The sequence below is a fragment of the Pithys albifrons genome, chromosome 6 (genome assembly GCF_047495875.1).
Source record: "Pithys albifrons albifrons isolate INPA30051 chromosome 6, PitAlb_v1, whole genome shotgun sequence".
In the NCBI taxonomy this organism is placed as follows: Eukaryota; Metazoa; Chordata; class Aves; order Passeriformes; family Thamnophilidae; genus Pithys; species Pithys albifrons.
Window position 1 is genome coordinate 56,376,443 of NC_092463.1, and position 19,009 is coordinate 56,395,451.

Genomic DNA, 19,009 nt, shown 5'->3' on the forward strand with positions numbered 1-19,009 from the left:
GGCTGAGGGAAGTGATCCTTCCCATTTACTGAGCACTGCTGAGACACATCTGTATTCTGGGTCTAGTTCTGAGCTCCCCAGTGCAAGAGAAAGTTATTTTAGTTGCCACTTATTCTTGGTTCTGAAGCAACAGAGAAGTCTTTTGTGAAAGTAGCTTGAAGTAAAAGTTTTAGGTACTTACCCTTATAAAAAAGGAACTGAGGCCCCTCTTGATCTGGAAGTCTCGGTGTTCTATGAAGAAGATAAAATGCTACATATTGTCCTGTGTCTCCATTGCCACTCTGACAGTCTGGAAAACTGTAAGGTGATGCCATGATAGGACCTGTTCCATCTTTACTCAGAAACACTACCAATGAACAGATGTTTTCCATGTGGAAGAGCACATATTGATCTGTTGAGAAACTGTATGTGGAGTTTGTCTTGTGTTTATTGGACACTTTTCCCCCCTGTGTCAGAATTGTTTATCTTGCAGCATTGTGGTTGGTTTAAATTCATGGGCTGCTTCCCTCCAGCCTGCTGCTTTTTCCTTAGGAAGGACAGGGTGCAGCTGTTGGAATACAGAGTTGTTTGGGCAGCCTCTGCCTTCTGCAGAGCAGAGGATCCCCTGTGCCCCCTTGTGAGGGGCTGGGCGAGCTGCAGGAGGCTTTTTTGCATCACTGCTGCCTGTCTGTGTGGTTGAGGTTGAAACATGAGCTGCTGATGTCAGGAGTTCTTGAGCTCAGATGTGGATCCTGGGCTGCCAGGGGCTGGTGGACACACTGATGAGTGCGTGGAAAAAGGATGACCCCAACAAGCAAACCAGTAAAATCATTTATTTGCTCCAGAGAGTGCGGTGAGATGCATCTGCATGTGAGAGGAATCCACAGGGTTTTGTCTTCAGGGAGTCCAGTGTTCTTGCAAATAGCATTAGGGAGTTCAAAGAACACAAATGTGCCATTAAAACTATCAATATATTGGGAAAATATGAGGTATTCTGGCAGCTGCTTTTCAAGTACTGAAGGAAAAGGAAAACACCACTGCTTTAGTTCTGAGATCTTCCTGTGATTCCCAAGGAGTATTCCATAATAAAGATTGTGATGAGGGAACTGCTAGTTACTTGCAGCAGGCATGCCCATGTATGCCTGTCTGCATCTTGAAATCATCACAGGGACTCTTGCAGTCCTTGTGCTGCTGAGCTGAAATCTCCCCCATTACTGAGTCCATCTGGAGCCTCCAGACATCTGCAGCACCTCTTGAAGAAACGCTGCTAGTGAAGATAAAGAACCTATTTTTCTGTTTGGTACTACTTTATATTGTGACAGTTGACTCCAGCAATGGAATTACTGCTGCAAAGGGAAGTTCATGATTTCCTTTTTGTAGCTGCTTTTGCTTCAGTAATTACACTTAGGAACAATGAGTCCAATCTCTTCCAATGAGGACAATCTCTTCCATTACTTCTTCAGGAAGCCCCACCATGGTTTTCCTCTGCCATTGTGAAATAGTGCTCTTTAAATATGAAACACTTGTGATTCATAAAGTGATGAATTGCATTTCTTGTAGAATAATCTGTCTGTATGTTGCAGATAGCTGCCCTCTGCCTTGGGGGAACCAGAACTAACAAGGCTTGTGTAAAGAGGTCCTGACTCCGGGTGGGTGCTTGGCACATGGAATTGACCTACTTCAGCTCTGACCTTGATTTGCTCAGGGGTGTTTATGTACTCGTGATCAGCTTTGCTGCATGATTAAGCTGGTCACGTGTCATCTAACTTTTTTTTTATAAGGGATGAACAGTAAGATTTGTTTTTACTGTCTCATTAGCCTTGTTACAGGAGATTGGAGAAAAATGGAATGGAAGGAAGGGGAATCCTGAAGGAAGTAGTCCCAGAACAGGCTGTAGAGAGAAACTGTCACATGATACAATGGCAAAATATAATTTGATTCTCATCTACAGAAGAATTTAATCAGGAAGTGTACTACATGGCATTTTTTCAAGTAGGTCTCTGAAGTACTTTGGCAACAGGCTTGGCATCATAAATGGAAGAGTTGAACTTTGCTTACATATATATGGGTAACTTTTGTGTTCCTTCTCACAGAGGGTTTTTTTTTCAGCCATTGAATATTTAGCAGCTGGAGGCTAAAAAGACAGTAAAATATTCCAATTTTCAGAATTTTCAGGAAGCCTTGCAACAGAACACTTCCCTGAACTGTTCACTATTTAATGGGGCATGGTGATTTTTGCTCTGATCATTGGGTTGACATTTTCTTAACTTTAAACCTCATTTCGAAAGACATGCATGGTTCTTAGCTCCTATAGTACTAAAATGTATGACTGTGATTGTTAAGACTGGGATGAGCATTTGGGGCATGGTAGAAAAAGGGCTGACTGCAAAAGAAAATGAGAATTCTGCTTTTTTCTTAAGTAGCCAAAACTCTTAAAATAGCTGCTTTGAAACTATCAAATATAGACAGTTAAATTTAAAATCGCAGCACAGGTGAATGAGTACTTGATTTCAAGATTTTTCTTTTCTATAAAACTGATTTGAAATTTTTGTTTGAGATGAACGATTTTTTTTTTAGCATTACTGTGCAGTGACTTATGCAGTGTTCTGATTATGAAGCTAAAATGCTGACTGTTGCAGGCATTCTTAAAGGGAAAGGGCTGTGAAACTTACAAACCCTTTTTTCCTCCCCTTTTTAATTTTGTTGATTCCAACTCATCCAATAATAGTTTGACTTAGATTTGTGCTTATTTAGCTTTAGTCATGGTGTGGCCTCCTAATATGCCTGTACCACCATGTCCAGGCATTCTCAAAAATGGAAAAGGAGTCAGGTTACTTGGGAAGGGACTACAGGGGAGTTGTTAGATGAGATGGATGATGAGCCCTCAGCAGAGTTTGGAAGCTCTGCTTCCAGAACAACAATGATCCTGTTCAGAAGTTGGTGGTATGAAGGCAATGACTTAGACTGAAGAGCTGTGATCCTGACTGTTATTACCATAATGGGACCAGTGAATTAGATACCTTACACTTCTGAAATTCTGTATGTGCTGTTCTGGCAGTGCTGAAGGAAATCATGCCGAATGACTTCGGATTTGTCAGGTTTCTGTTGGCTTATAATGTGTCTCTGTATGTGATTCAGTAGAATTGGTTATAATTGAATCACGTTGGCAGAACTCTGGTTGTTTGACTGGTGAACTTCTGTGAGTGTCTTGGGAGCTTCTTGATCTGTGTAATTGGGAAGTTCCACTGTTGTCACAGGTTGGAGGGGCAGTCAGGATGTTCACAGATGGATTAACCAGAAAACAGTGTTTTCCAATAGACCTGCAAAGTTGTTTTGCAAGAGGAAGATGTAGAGCAGTTTTTAAGTAGTAAATTTAGCTGAAAAACTTGTTTTATGACACCAGTCTGGAAGGGAAGGGCATCCATCTGCTGACCAGCCACTATGTTTACAGTATAGCTGGGAAATACATTTGAGGACCTGAGTTGTAGTATGGAATGTGGACTTTATATGGAACTTGAAGCTTGCAGAGTAGAACAACAAAAATGTCCTTCAAAAAATGCCAACTGCTGTTAGAGTGGACAATAAAACAGTCAGCCAAGCTCAAACTACCTTACTGCTGTGACCACCTTAAAATGGGGCAGTCAGGAGGGAAGGGAGATAAGTGTGTCCTTTGCACTGTGACAGCAGTTTAAGTCATTCTGGCATCACCTGACAGCAGGTGTGTTCATGACTGTGACCGTGGGATCATTGATTATGAGCAGAGGGGGTCTGTGCAAAGACCAAAGAAGGATAAGCAGAGCCCAAAGGGAAGCAATGCTGAAGAACCTTCTGTTCCAAAGTTGGTCCATTGGAGATACACATCCCAACATCCAGCCCTTTTGATGGATGGATAAGATTCTGCACTTCATAAGGAAATGAGTATTTGATCTTTGAGTAGGAAACATCTCTTACTGTTATAAACGGTGTCTAAAACATTTGTTCTAAACATGCTTGTTTTGAAAGTTTTTTTTAAGCTTTCTGGTTTTCCTCCCATTAGGTTTTTGAACGTATTTGAGCAGAATATGAGGCATGGAAGAGTTCTGAGGTGATCAGCTGCTTTGGGCTGAGCATCATCATCATCTTTGCTCAAGTGGATCGAGGCTTCCAAGACAGGCCTTCAGGTAACTCTCTCCAGTTTCACACTTGATGCTATTTAGAAATGAACTTTTCACAGGATTTCTTCCAATAGTAAAATGATTTGCAGTCTAGAGGATTAAAAACTGTTTGTTTTGGATGAAAAAACCAATTAGATGAATTTGTAGTTTTAACTAGTCTTATTAGACCATCTTTGGGTTATTAGGTTTTTTATTTGTGGGATCTGCTGTGATGGAGGTGTTTTATTTCTGTGGAAATCTTCTGAATTCGATGAAATTCTGTGATATTAGACCTTTTAAAGCTTGTGAACTTTTGATAATATGATCTTCAAAAAGAGAGACACACTAAAACTAGTGTTCCCAGTCAGCAATATTTCTGTTAGGAAGAAGGAATTGGCTGGCCAGTTAATGTAAGAGTAAACCTGGTTTAGTTAAAGATCACACTGACAATTCTTTGTAAACGATTGTGTTCAGTGATGTGTTTTGAGAATGGTCATGGTTTGTGTGCAATATTCAATACACTGGTAAGTGGAAAAGGAGGAATTGCTTATTACCTGTTTTATGGCAAAAGGAAATAACAGAAACTGTGATGTTTGCAGTTTTTAAGAGTGCTAAATTTGAGATAACTTTTTTGGTTGACAATATGTAAGTTTCTGCTTTTATTAATGCAGTGGTTTTTGGGTTGGTGGGTTTGTTGTTTTTTTTCCCTAATGTTAGACAGTCCAATGGCAGACCAAAGGATGGACATATCTTCTACAATTAGTGACTTTATGTCACCAGACCCTGCTGACTTGATCTCCAGTTCCCTTAGCACTTCAGGAATGGATTGTAATAGGAAAAGAAAGGGAAGCTCTACCGATTATCAGTAAGTTGGATTTCTCTTGATTTAGCGCTGCTAAAAAGAGGTGGTAACACAACAATACAGTGGGGGAGACTACAGCAATATTAGTAGCAATTTATAGCAATTTTTAAATAACTTTTCCTTGACAACCTGCCTTAAAGGTTTTAATAAAGAAAAAAGCTTCTATGCACTAAGAGGCGAGTTCATTTATTTAATATTAAAAATGAAGCTGTCATCTCAGTGCAGCTAAAATTGAGAGCTATCAGATGGGGTAAGGCTGAGGAGAAAAGCTTTTGGCTGATGGGGAGGGTGGAATTAGTGCTGGTGAAATGTGCAGTGTGAAGGTTGATTGTATTGACTATTTACACAGGAAATAGAATGTCTGACTAGAGAAGGGGGAAAGTAATAAATTTATTGAAAAGCAGAACCAAAACTAGGAATAGTTCCTTTTCTTCACCTATTTTTTGCCTCTTCATTCACTTCCTATCAGTGTGCTGCCAACCTTTGCCTGATGAAACTGTTTTGGTCCCTCAGCTGAATATGAATCTGAACAGTCCCTGGTTTAAGGCATTAGAACTGCCTTTCATTTAATCAACTGGTTTAATCTTGTGTTGGTTCTTGACTCTAGGCTATTAATCCTGACAAAAAAACCCTTGTTTTCTTCTCAGTCAGTGGTAGAGTGTGGTTTTGTTTCAATAAAGCTGCTGCTCATTAAGGGAAGCTCAAAAGCTCTCTCCAACCCTTGGCTTCTCTCCTGGGGCAGGTGTTGGAAATAAAAAGAAATGCCACCAACTCTGCTTTAGATGGTTTGCTCAATTTCTGAATGTGCAATGTCTCCTGCACTAGGAACACCAAAACCAACCTACAGACTCCAAGCCACTGTGCAAACCTCCCATGTCTTGTAGCTTAACAAAGTCTGGCTGTGAGGTAACTTGCATTATTCATACAGCCACTGAGTCTGCTTTTATGTAACTTAGCACAAATTTTATCACTGTGGGCTTTGGATTGTTGGCAGTTCATTTTTCATTCATGCTGAGCATGACAATTAAGAATTAGATTTCCTGTGCATAGGACTTCTTTTTAGGAGATCTTATGCACAAAACTTCACATACTTTTTGCAGACCACAAATATACTGCATATGTACCTTCTCTAACACACCTTTGGTCTTCTGGAAAAGTACATGAGTCCCTCTAGTTGAATTGACTACTACAAAATTCAGTGAACAGCCTCAATCTTACCAACTTCCTCTTCTCTAGAAAGGATTTCTCCATCTTTATTCTTCTGGGTAGGAAGCATTGCTCAAGTCCTCTTTTCCAAAAGACAGCTTGCTCTTGTAAGTTATAATTCTGCCCTTTAGGTTTTGTGTGCAATTTTTAAAAATATGTTCCTTGAATCCTTAGTGAAATAAGTTTACAACAGCTGTAGTCATGCCACAGTTCATGTTGTGTTGCAAAGGAAATGGTGTCTGGTTCCTTTTTTAAAGTAGAATTTAAGGTAGACAACCTTGATCCCTCTTGATATGTGGGTACGGATAAATGCTCAGAAATGCTACTGTTCAACTTTTGCTGCCTGTTAACGATTTATTCTTTGCATAAATTTTCCGAGTGTCCAGTTTTATGCTTCATGTACCAGCGAAGCCAGGGAACAAGGAAGGCAGAGCCCCTCTGCCTTAGTGTGGTTCTTTGTTCCCCTCTCACACACAAGCAAATGTGTTGATCAGCTGCACTTCCAGCTTTCTTTCCTTTCTTTCTCCTGCAAGTCCTGCGGGAAAATCCCTGCCCAGCCTGTGGCTGTCACTTCAGCAAAGGCTGGCTGTGCTCCTTGTGGTCTGGTTGAGTCAAACGCTGCAATCCAAGGCTTCATGCCCAGGTCTATAAACAGTTAATTTCTTTTCTTGGGAGTAATGTTTTTAACTGAAATCATACATGATAAGAAAACAAACTGTCCTGATGCATTTGTAACTCACTTTATACCTCTTTTAGATTTTGCTTTCTGAAGTTTTTTTAGGCTAAAATGAATTTTGTTCGAAAAGCATCCTGGATCTAAAGGTGGTATCCCCAGTGCTGTTTAATTGTGAGCATCAGGTGTGATTTGATCCAGTGGCTAAGACAGGAGCTCAAGTGTGCAGATTGAGAGATGAGGAAAACATTGAGCATTATTTGAACTTGTTTTTAAAGCTAATCACAAGTATAATTGATCTAAGAGCGCAATGGATAGTCAACACTATCATGTTTCTTTTTAAGGAGGCTTATGTCCACTGCTGAGTAGGAATAACTACTATGCTAATGGATGATATGAGAAGATTTTTTATAAAACGTAGCCTCTTATCATGTTAAAGCTCAGTGGTATTTTAGGTCACTTTATAGTCTTGAAGTGGTGCCAGCAGTTAGTGTGCATGTAGAATGCTGTTTGATTTCCTTATGATATGATAAAGTCTGTATAAAGGTCAGGCTTGGGACTTCAGTACTGACTGAAGCAAAATGTGCATCTGTCCTGCTGGGCAAGTGTCATCAAACACTGAGAAACTTGGGATACTTTATTTTTATTTTTGTTTTATTTCTGGCCTTAGAGTCCTCTGAAATCCCATTTATCTAACCACAAGGACAACACGCATAAAGCACAGATCTTTCCTTTCTGAAGATGAAACAGTATCTCAATGATTTGCATAACATAATTTAGGTTAGTTGTTTTACTAGTTTTTCACATTAAGTGTAATGAACTATGCTAACTTTTCTTAAACACCAGAATTACTCTTTCAGGAAGTAGATTAATTTGAACCAGCTTGTTTCTTTAGAATGCACTCACTGCTACTGTCCTGTTTTCACTGTGCTTTTCATTTCAAATAGAATGTGGCTTAGCTTGAGCATTTCAGAGAAAATGTAAGACATTATTCTTATTTCCTATATATGGTGTACTTTGTTTTTCTTTCTTTTCAGACTCGATGGCTTTCCTTTTGAGTAAGTATAAATATTTCAGTAATTGGTTTCACTTGAAAAAGATGCTCAGTGTTTTTTACTTGCCCTTCCCTTCCACTGAAAAATTCACAGGTGAAAATTAAAACAGAATGAGCCAGGTCTAAGGGAGTCCATTTAAACACAGTTGCACAAATTTATATAAATCAAAACATTCTCTTTCTACTCCTCTTTCCCCTCCTCCTTATTTCTGGTAATATGATTGCAATATTAAAACATAATAAGGGGGATCTTTCTGTTCCCTTTCTATCCTTCATGCCTCCTTCCTTACTTTTTGATTTGCTGTTGAAACAAAAGCAAGCCATGTGTCTGTGCTGCAAGTTGTACCAATTTAAAATGTGCCTCTTTAGTTTCATACAGCCCTTCCTTCTCTCCCTGCATTTGGCCACCTCCAGTGGTTCTTCCAGCCTAGATTATAACCATCCTCTATCCCCAGCTCAGCCATGATAAGGCCACCTGTGGTGTCAAACACACAGTAATTCAGGGCAGTTTGTGATCTTGATGCTGGGCACTGTGATGACACCTCTGGTCAGACAGAACCACAGTAAATGCAAGGTGGTAGTCCTGGTGCTGATGAAGGCTTAAAAATAACTGCTTTGATATGTCCTTTCCCCCCCACCTCCCTCTAGTTAACTGAAAAACATTTTTATAACAGATGATATCTTTGAACTGCAGCATGTTTTACTGTCAAACACGTCAAACTGTGCCATTTAGTTACTCCTGAAGACACAACTAATTTAAGGAAATGTTTTAGTATTACAAAAACCACACAACTTTATGCTGCTTTTATATTCTTAGTTTTGTATTTACGATTTAAAGATTACAGGAATACTTAATTCTGATTTTATGATAGTTTGGTACCTGTTCTGCTATTCCTGCTGAATGTTTGATGTGTTGCTTTATTCTGTTTCTGCAGGGAAGGTATGGATACAGATAAAGATGACCAACATGGAAGGTACTGGTGAAACAGCCACTGAAACATTAGTTCCACAGTACTGATGCAGGATCCTGTCTGTGGATACCTGTTCTCAGTGTCACTGCAGTCATGTGTCCCAAATTATTTCTTTGCTGGCATAAAGATGTGAGATTGTTGAACAAAGTAAAACAGAGAGGCAAAAAAAACCCCAAAACAAACAAACCAAAAACCCAAACTCTGAAACACAATAAATGAAATTAAATATATTTATATCATAAATATAAATATTGTTCTTTCTCTAGAAAGGTTAAATACATATTCAGCTTCTAAAAAACTGAGTTTAATGAGGATCAGTAGTTATGTAAGATGCATTAAAAGAATTGGGTTGAGTGATTTCAGCATTGTAACTTTGTGATGTTGTTTCTCAACAGATTGGAGTATGCAGACCAACAAGGCAGGATAAAAAATGCAAGGTATTGCTCTAAACAAGTATATTAAAAAGAATTATCTCTTTCTTTTTGCCATATGTGAATTAGTTTCATGTGTTTCTACTCCTGAAATTATTTTGGTTCTAACTTTGACCTTCCCTTATTTTTCCATATCTTTGCCCTGTTAACATTTTTGATTAGGTGTGCTTATAGTTTTGTGCAAATACTGACTTGGAAGGTAACTTGGTTTAGCCACTTCATTAATGTTGAAATTGAAGCCAGTATGTTTCTGATAGTGTAATATTCTTCATCTTGCTTCTTTCAGACTCGCTAGTGAGTTGTAAAAGTGTTGACAGTGACTCTTAATATGGGAAAATACAAATCACAAGTTAAATTGTTTAGTGTTCATAGCAAATTTTCCTGATTGGGAAGAGTTTGGCTCAGAGGTATCTCAAATACTTCAAATAAAAAGCTATAGGATGAGTAGAAGACTTGTATTGCCACAGCAAAAGTAGTTTTAAATACTTAGCACATTCCCATAGTATACTGGTTACAAGTGCTTGATGGAATTGAATCATAAAATAGAATTAGGCTACAAAGGCCTGTAAGATCCTTGAGTCCAGCCATTAACCTGGCACTGCCAAGTCCCACTAAACCATGTCCCCAGGTACCACATCTGCTCAAACACTGTCCTGGGCAGCCTGTTCCAGTGCTCGACAGCCCTTTCAGTGAATACTTTTTTCTTAATACCCAATCTAAAAATGCTTTATTCAATATCTATATATATATGTATATATATATATATACATACATGGGAGTTTGTTTACCTGTGACCTTTAGAATGCCAGTCATGTTTCAGTGTATGTGCCAAGGATAACAGTGGTGCACAGCAGCAGAAACCTCTAGGTAATTTTGCCCTGCTTAGTGGATTGTTTCAGAACTGAGCATTCAGTGTCCTGCATGGCCCATGTTATATGTGTTTTCTGGTAAATTAGAACCATGTGCTGTAGCCTTGCCTCTTGTTTCGTTCCTTCCCCAAATCATGCACATAAAGTGTCTGAAGAATGTTCTGGTTGTGGCTTTTCTCCTCACAAGAAGAGGGTACTAATTATCTGAGGGAGGTTACTTCTGTGGTTTTGTCATGCTGGATTGGGGCATTTTTTAATATGCCTTGTTTTCTCCTGCTTTTGTGTTTTTGTTCCCCCCTTTCCCTGTGCAGGGAGGCTCACAGTCAGATTGAGAAGAGGCGCAGAGACAAAATGAACAGTTTCATAGACGAGCTGGCCTCGCTGGTACCAACGTGCAACGCCATGTCCCGGAAGCTGGACAAGCTCACCGTGCTGAGGATGGCTGTGCAGCACATGAAAACACTGCGTGGTGAGAAACTGGGGCCTGCAGGAGGCTCCAAAATGGCATTTCCCCAAAGTCATGTACTTTTTCTCTCCTTTTCTTGTCCTTTTGTCAAAAAGGAGTAAGTCAATACATCTTGGGAGGACTTCTCCCCCTTTCTTAGCGTTTGATGCTCTGTGTTCATTTATAGCTTACTAGTTCATAGTCCAATAAATATCCTGATCTGACAGGGAAAATTTGGGATGAGAAAAGAATAATTTTCCATCATCTGACCTGGTGATTCCACAGCACCAAGGCAGCTGAAGCAGGTGGGGAGATGGAACAAAGGGCTGAAGTGGCAGTGCACAGTTGGCTCTGGTGTAGCACTGCGTGGTGCTCTGAGCAGGCAATGTGCAAAGCTTATTGGATAGAGAGGCTGGATTTTAGGTGTAAGTAATATTCTTACAGAACTTGTTTCTGTGTACATACCTTTAGTTCTGGGTGAAAGAATGGAGAGCCCTTTGAAAATTCAGTCTGAATTTCTTTAATCTTTTTAAAATTCCCTTCTGTTGGAAGCACCTGAAGGGAAACATGCAGGTTTGGAAGAGTTGGGGTGGGTGCAAATTTCTCTGTGTGTGTCCTCAAGGTTCATATAAGAGTGAGTCAGTGCTTGGGTACAGTTGGTGATGATGTTAAAGGCTTAACCCTTCAAGAAATACACCTCTGAGAAAAGATGGGGATGCAGCTAATTAAAAAATAAAGAGCCACTGTTCTTGTTTCAAGAAGAGCTGGTGTCTTGCAGTCACGTTTATCCTGGTGGTTTTGGAAGATTTAACTTTTCTGCCACTGTCATTCAGTTAAGTTAATGCCCCATAGCACTTCAGTGGTTACTCATTTGACTCTCTCTTGCCTTTATGAGGGAAATAGAATGACAATAATTACTCTAATAAATGGCTGCCTCATTTGTTGCCAATTTTGGGGGTTTGACATTGTGAGATGATGTCATTGTAATGCTGTTTTTCTCTTTGATGTGGAATGAGAGAACTGATTTGTAAGATCCTGAGTGACAATTTGTTTACATGAGCTTGTCATGTTTTCCTAAGTTATAAGGGGAAGAAATAAATGGAATGTTTTTATTCTTTAATCTATTATTTTTTATTTCTAATTCTGAGACTAGACCATAAATGAAGGACAATATTTGGGTTAAAATATGTCAAGGAATACTTTTATATCTCAGAAGGCATTTAATTTGCACTACTACATAATGCAGTATTTGTGTTTTAGTAAAAAAGCTTCATCCTTTATAAGTTAATAGCAAGAGAACTCACATTGATAGTGAAACAAACCCCAAAAGTAATTTTCATTTGAAAGAACACCTGCAATGAACAACAGTCTAAAAAGGAGTCAAAGGAAAATTGCTCATTTAAATGTGTATTGTTAAGTTGGTGATAAGGGGATTGTTTTTCTTTTCTTTAGGTGCTACAAACCCATATACAGAAGCAAACTATAAGCCTGCTTTTCTATCAGATGATGAATTAAAACATCTTATTCTCAGGGTATGTTTCAACTTTTAATTAAGAAATATTAATGGCTGTGAATATGACTCTCCCAAAGCACACCATCAGTATTTTAATGCCTGGTATCTCAGCTTAAAAATGTTTTGATTGTGGAGGATAATTAAATAATCTGCAGACTGCTTCATGAAGCCAGTGAGTTTAACGATGACTAGCACTTCTTAATTTAAGCAGAAAGGTTTAAGAGGGAGATGTGATGAAACTGCTATTTTGGTGGTAACCATCAGAATCTTGGGTTATTTCATGGAATGAACCAAAATTGCCTGAATTGTTTCCTTGCAGACTTTCTGCCATGGGCTACCTTGCCGTGATTTTCAGCGTACAGTGGTACAAGGAACACCCTTTTTTGAGGTCACTGATGTAACATGGCTTAGTGTGTTTGGCTGCTTGCTGTAAACTTCTTTTATAGCATGGAGAGCACATCTCACCTGTCGGTGGTTAAGCTCTTCCTGTAGCTTGTGTAACTGGGGAAACACTGCAGGCTCCAGAGCAGCACATGCAGGACTAATTGCTGCAACCTTGTGACTCTAGAGCTGTAAAACTGGGGCCTATTCCTGCATGCTTGGATGTGACTGGAAAAGAGGACTTTAGAAATGGGAATTAGTTGCCTATAGGCACAGAAATAAATACCCAGGTTATGTTTGGTTTCTAAAAGAGGAACTATGGAGGAAATGGAGTTAAAAGAATATTTTAATTTGAAGGCATTATTAAATATAATCATAATATTGTTGGGCAAGACATGAGTTGGTTCTTCTCATAGCAGTTATTTTACATTCTGGGCACAATGCCCAGAATGATGCCAAAAATGTTTGCAGATGTAAAAAAAAAAAACCTATTGTAATTTCACATTTTCCCTGTTGACTCAGTTATCTCTAAATGTTAAGACAGCTCTCTTAGTGTAGAAATTCTACTCTATACAAAGTGTTTTTAAAGGTTATAATGATGCAATGAGGAAGTATAACTTAGTGTTTTACTTTTTTTTTCCTAATCAGGCAGCAGATGGATTTCTTTTTGTTGTGGGCTGTGACAGAGGAAAGATACTGTTTGTTTCAGAATCTGTTTTCAAGATCCTCAACTATAGTCAGGTATTCTTTTCCAGTTTAAGTAATGTTAGGTCTTAAAAGATTTGAAAGCTTTTTTAATGGTTATGCATTTATATGGGAGGCAGGTGTGTGAACAGTCTGCCTTGAAAGCTGAGAGGGATGTTGCAAAGAGAGATTTTCCCTGCCATGTCATTAGAGAAGATTGTTTCTGGTTTCCATTCAAATTAAGGAGGTGAAAGGGAACACACTTTAATTTTCTGATTGATGTATTCTGATCAGGGATTTACCCTCAGGCTTGCAAAAGTGTTATCTAATAAGCAAATATTGAAAAAACAGTCTGGGGTTCTTCCAATTGCTTCACGGGGAGTTTTTGACTTAGTTTTCTTTCTATCTGCTCTGGCTTTTCTTGCATCCTTGCTGATGGAAACTGGGAAGCAATTGCACCAAAGCCAGGTTTTTAATATTTGCTCAGCATAAGGCTTAACTTTGACCATATATTGTGTAATTAATATTCTTCATTCTTTCTGTCATCTGCACTCCTTACCAAATTTAAAACCCATATTAGCTTCAGAAGTTTTCCTTAGCCAGCCTTCAGTCAGGTGTATACTAAATACCTATCCAGATGAAAATATTGAAGGAGAACATTTGCAATTATAATTTTTTTCCTTCAAATGTGTGGTATATGAAGGGAGGCTGAGGAGAAACCAGAATATTTGGTGGTGGTGGAGTGAGTGTGCCAATTCTGAAAAACTTACCAAAATCATGACATAAATTAATGTGGAATGTAGTCATAACTTAAATATACAGAGAAAACATATCTTCCATCAAATCATTGAACAGTATGATTTAGAAGGGAGCCTTTTAAAGGTCATCCAGTCCAAGCCCCCTGCACTGAGGCTGGATCCTGGATGTTTGATGTTCCTTGATTAGACCTGTGTATAGAAGGATTGTTCATACTGGATGCTAAAATTGAGAAAATATACTGAACCATTATTTTACTTTTTGACTGAATATTCAATCTCTACAGAATGATTTGATTGGTCAAAGTTTATTTGATTATCTCCATCCTAAAGACATTGCCAAAGTGAAGGAGCAGCTCTCTTCTTCTGACACTGCACCACGGGAAAGGCTCATAGATGCCAAAAGTAAGTGTTATCACCCTTTAAAAAACTGTCATATAGGCAAATTCACTGCCTCTGAGGATTTGCCTCCTGTCAAAAGTGTGGGTGCTGTCTGGATTGTCTCATGCCAAGCAAGTTTTAGCTTAAAAATAGGAAGAAACAAAAAAAGAAAAAATAATCAATTATGAAACAGATACCTGAATGGGGAAGCTGTTGGGTTTGTCCTGTCCTGCTCTGTGGATGCATTACTTGAACTGGCTTCACCTGTGAGGTATCCTCTCTTTTTCCAGGCATCAAAGGTAACTTTTATCATTAAAACATATGAAGCATTTGTTCTAATCCATCATTCTCAATTCAGAATACACTCAGTGTTATTTTGGTAATCCTTACCTGTTAGCCAAGACAGAGGATTCATTTTAGTTACCTGTTGTTTATTTATTACTTACTGCCACTTCCATCAATGACCTTTTAGGAGGTTTTTAACATGGTCCTTGGAATCATTTCCTACTGTCTCTTAGCTCTATTCCACTCTGTTATTTTAAAGCAGTTTTGTATCTCTGCTGCTTTTGAGGTGAGTGGGTGTTTAATTCCCTCTCATGACAGGAGTCCACATTGCTTAAGTAGAAGGTGGTATCTTAAAACTGCAAGTTTCCAGGTCATTAAGTCTCATTCTTGCCAGGAGTGGAAATCTCTAGGATCTCATCCCACAGAAGCCACCAGCTCAACTTCAGAAACTGAAGCTGAGAGAGATCATTCCAGGGCAGGGAGCCTGGAGGCTTCAGTGGAATCAAATCAAGTTTTTTCTGGCTCCTGGTTTTATCGGTTGTCAAGCATGTATATCCAGTGCTGCCTCCTTTTTTTCCTGTGTGCCTCTGACAAAGTTAGGGCAAAAATAAATACTATGAATTACAGTCTTCCCATCTGCTATGATAGACTGATTGGTAGGATTTCAAGAACTCATATTGGTGCAGAGTACTAGTATGTATGTGCGTATTTATTTTTATGTTGGCACGAGTGACTCAGGCACAGCTTGTTCTCTCACCACAGAACAGCAGTTTAGAATGCATGTGGTGCAGGCCAGTCTGACCTCCTAGAGGTCACCTCACTTGATTTTCATTTTAAGGGAGGCACACTTTCCACTAAAACACTGCAAGTGTTGTCCTCCTCCTTATGTCAGAAACCTACAGGGCCCGAGAAGTTTTGTGCATGATTATAGCTGTTTGATTACACATACCCCATGCAGTAATGGCTGGAGTGGAGAGCAGGCTGTGGAAAAGTTGCTCTGTGATTAAAATCCTCCATCAGCTCTTGGAGCACTGCCCCTGGAGCTCCAGCTGCATCACTGGCCCAGATGATCCCTGTGCTCCTGATGCACACCAGGCATCTTCCCAGAGCCCTGTTTGTGCCACCACTCGCTGTTGGCTCCCAGAGTGATGCATTTCGGTTGTTTCTGCAATCACTTTCCACAGAAGAGAATCTTAACAATCTCCTGCAAGAATATGATAAAGGTCAGGACTTACTGTTAGGGCATGTCCATATACAGTTATTTCTATGAGGCTGGAGAGACTTACAGACAGAAGTGAAGGTCTTGGGGATTTGCAGTCCCTGTGTAGGTCCCTGCTACTTTTTTCCTCTTTTCATCCCTAGAATGGCACTGGGGCTCTTCTGCTGCTATATGAGTGCATGTGTGCTCTCCAAGTGGGTGTTGTAATAGAGAAGTGCCAGTCTGAAGAGTCAGGGTTTTGTAGAGTGGCTGTATATGGAACATGGCTCTGGTTGTGACGAAGTAATCTCTACTTCTAATCAGTTGATTATTGTTCAGAGAAGTCACAACGTTTATTACAGGACTGGGGTGGATTTGTACAGCCTCGTGCTAATCTTTGCATTTAGAACCCCGTGTTCTTGAGCTTTGCGTCGGTGTTTTCACAGCAGAAAGTGTAACCAGGAATTGTCATGTTGAAAGGGTCAGCTGAGCCCTGCCAAGTCATTTACATGAAAATCTCAAAAAACAGGACTTGTGCTCCTGAGGAAGGATTTAATAAGACTCCTGTGTGACAGTGAAGTTGAAACGCTGTGTGGTTGGGCTGTGTGGTGTAACCCCTGACAAAGCCCCTTCCTCACTCCCTGTTTGCTGCAGCCGGACTCCCCGTCAAAACTGACATCACGCCTGGGCCGTCGCGGCTCTGCTCAGGAGCCAGGAGGTCCTTCTTCTGCAGAATGAAGTGCAATAGGCCCTCAGTGAAAGTAGAAGACAAGGATTTCCCTTCAACCTGTTCAAAGAAGAAAGGTAACAATTATGCATTTTATTACCAAATGTACAAACTACAAACTACACCCCTGGCACCGCCCCGGTATCTCCTACACACTTTGTAAACATATAAAGCCAATTCTCTGGTGTCCCTGCCCATGGCAGAGGGTGTTGGAACTAGATGATCTTTAATATCCTTTCCAACCCAAACCATTCAATGATTCTCCACTCTGCTGTCACGAAATTCTTGCAGGCAGTTTGTGCCAACAGTTCTGGGGCTGTTATTGCACCTCCTTCAAACATGGATCAGATCACATTTAGTCTTGACCAGCTTGCCAGTGTTTCCAACAAAGAGGAGCTGTTCCCTCCTCTGTTGCTCTGCTCCATATTTGACAGGTGATATATGGATGGATATCCAATCTAAAAAAATTTATTTATTCGACTTCATGTGTGGATTTGATACATTCTGAGTACTGGAAACATGGCATTTCGACACCAGGAATATTTGGTCATAACATTATCAGTGTTGGTAATATTTTTCATCATTGCAGGGTATTATTCTAGACATGTTGGAACATACATTTATCCCGAATTTGAAAGCTTCTTCTTCGAGTACTGTGGATAATACATTCAGTGTTAGTTAAAGTGGAAAGACAACAAACTAGAGAACAGAAGGCAGTTTTGGTGTGTTGTTTCTGGCTGTGGCAGCTGTCCCGTGTACTTTTTGCTTCAGTCTTGGATCCTGCTTTTGCGTTAATCCCAAGGAAGCCAGTTTGTGTAGTTAGACATAAGCCTTTTACCTCCCTGTGAAAGTCATCCTCCTTACTGTTTTCAGGCCTTTTCAGTGCTGAGGGATAGGAATTCTTTTGGAAACTGATTGTATTACTGGCCATTGTGAATCTTCAATGTCCCCTTGTACACCCCAAACAGTGGATGCTCTGCCAAATATAGTTCCTGTTTTTGCAGGAACCTAATGTTAAGTTGAAAGAGGCACCTTATTTATTAATCTTCTAATGTCCTCAAACATTCCTTTAGAGTACTTGCATTCTTTGCTGAAATAATAAGATGTGATGCAATTTCTGCTCAAAGATTGTAAGCAACCTTGGTCTGAGCTCTTTGGTGTTTCAGTATAAACAATGGTTTTGCCAAGATAAATTGTTTATTGGATTATCTCAGATTAGCTGCATTAAAGCAGGAGTGCTGGAAAATCCCCTTGAATCACAGAACCATTAAGGCTGGAAAAGATCTCCAAGATCAAGTCCAACCTTTGACCAAACACCACCGTGCCAGCTAAACAGTGGCAGTAAGTGCCAAGTCGAGTAATTTCTTGAACACCTCCAGGGATGGTGACGCCACCACCTCCCTGGGCAGTCTGTTCCAATGCCTGGCAACCCTTTCTGTAAGAAATACAACCTGAACCTCTCATGGTACAGCTTGAGGCCATTTCCCCTCATCCTCTCACTGGTTGCCTGGGAGAGAGGGCCAAACCCCACCCTCACCACAACCTCCTTACAGGGAGTTGTGGAGAGTGGTAAGGTCACCCCTGAGCCTCCTTTTCTCCAGGCTAAACATCCTCACTCCCTCAGCAGCTCCTCAGTGAACAGTATCCCAAATTTCCTGGATAAAAGTGAAGACCCATTATTAGCAGAACTGAGCTGAAGTTCTCCCAAGCTGTGTCCATGACCTAACTGCTTTTTTGGGTTTTGTTGGTTTGTTTTTTGTTTGGTTTTCTCTCTCTCTCTTTACAGCAGACCGCAAAAGCTTTTGCACTATTCATAGCACAGGATATTTAAAAAGCTGGCCCCCGACAAAAATGGGACTGGATGAGGATAACGAGCCAGATAACGAGGGCTGCAATCTGAGCTGCCTGGTTGCCATTGGGAGGCTGCATCCCCACGTGGTGCCGCAGCCGGTGAACGGCGAGATCCGCGTGAAGCCCACGGAGTATGTGTCCCGACACGCGATAGATGGGAAATTCGTTTTTGTAGATCAGAGGTGAGGACATTTGTAGCACCTTACACAATAAGTCACTGTCCAACACTGCCTTGCTGACAGTTTTGCTTACAGCACTGTAAATGCTGTTGAGAAAAGAAATGACTGTGCTTTTCAGCTTTTTACCAAATCCTGGCTGCAAGGTGGTTTGGGTTTTGAGACAGAACTCAAAGCTATTACTATGCATATGTTCAGTATTACTGGTTAAATTAAAAAAAACAACCCAAAACTTCTGAAAATGAGACCTACTAGGCAGAATAATCCCAGGATCATTTCTGCCAATTTGTTAATGGGGTTATGTATATGCGTGATCCTCAGAAGAATGTTTTGAAACTGGACCCTAATTACTACCTCTGTTATTTGAAACCTTCTGCAAACACAATTAAATTCTTGCATGGGTTACATTAGGCTTTGATACATTTTTTTAACTGT

General features: G+C 39.9%; 1 protein-coding gene across 6 annotated transcripts in view; it reads left to right on the forward strand.

The window, feature by feature from the left end:
- The window catches only part of BMAL1 (basic helix-loop-helix ARNT like 1), a 52,290-nt gene that overhangs the window by 21,154 nt on the left and 12,127 nt on the right, over positions 1-19,009 (forward strand). For 4 of the 6 annotated variants that reach the window (XM_071559002.1, XM_071559000.1, XM_071559001.1 and 1 more), the window contains exons 2-12: positions 4,016-4,139; positions 4,830-4,977; positions 7,891-7,911; positions 8,843-8,881; positions 9,274-9,315; positions 10,490-10,647; positions 12,076-12,155; positions 13,166-13,258; positions 14,244-14,361; positions 16,475-16,624; positions 18,334-18,580. In XM_071559002.1, the coding sequence (XP_071415103.1) occupies positions 4,838-4,977; positions 7,891-7,911; positions 8,843-8,881; positions 9,274-9,315; positions 10,490-10,647; positions 12,076-12,155; positions 13,166-13,258; positions 14,244-14,361; positions 16,475-16,624; positions 18,334-18,580 (1,088 nt within the window). In that variant the 5' untranslated portion in view covers positions 4,016-4,139; positions 4,830-4,837. Of the gene's footprint in view, positions 1-4,015; positions 4,140-4,829; positions 4,978-7,536; positions 7,634-7,890; positions 7,912-8,842; positions 8,882-9,273; positions 9,316-10,489; positions 10,648-12,075; positions 12,156-13,165; positions 13,259-14,243; positions 14,362-16,474; positions 16,625-18,333; positions 18,581-19,009 lie in introns of those variants that run through there. The other 2 variants (XM_071559004.1, XM_071559005.1) reach the window with 2 other exon arrangements.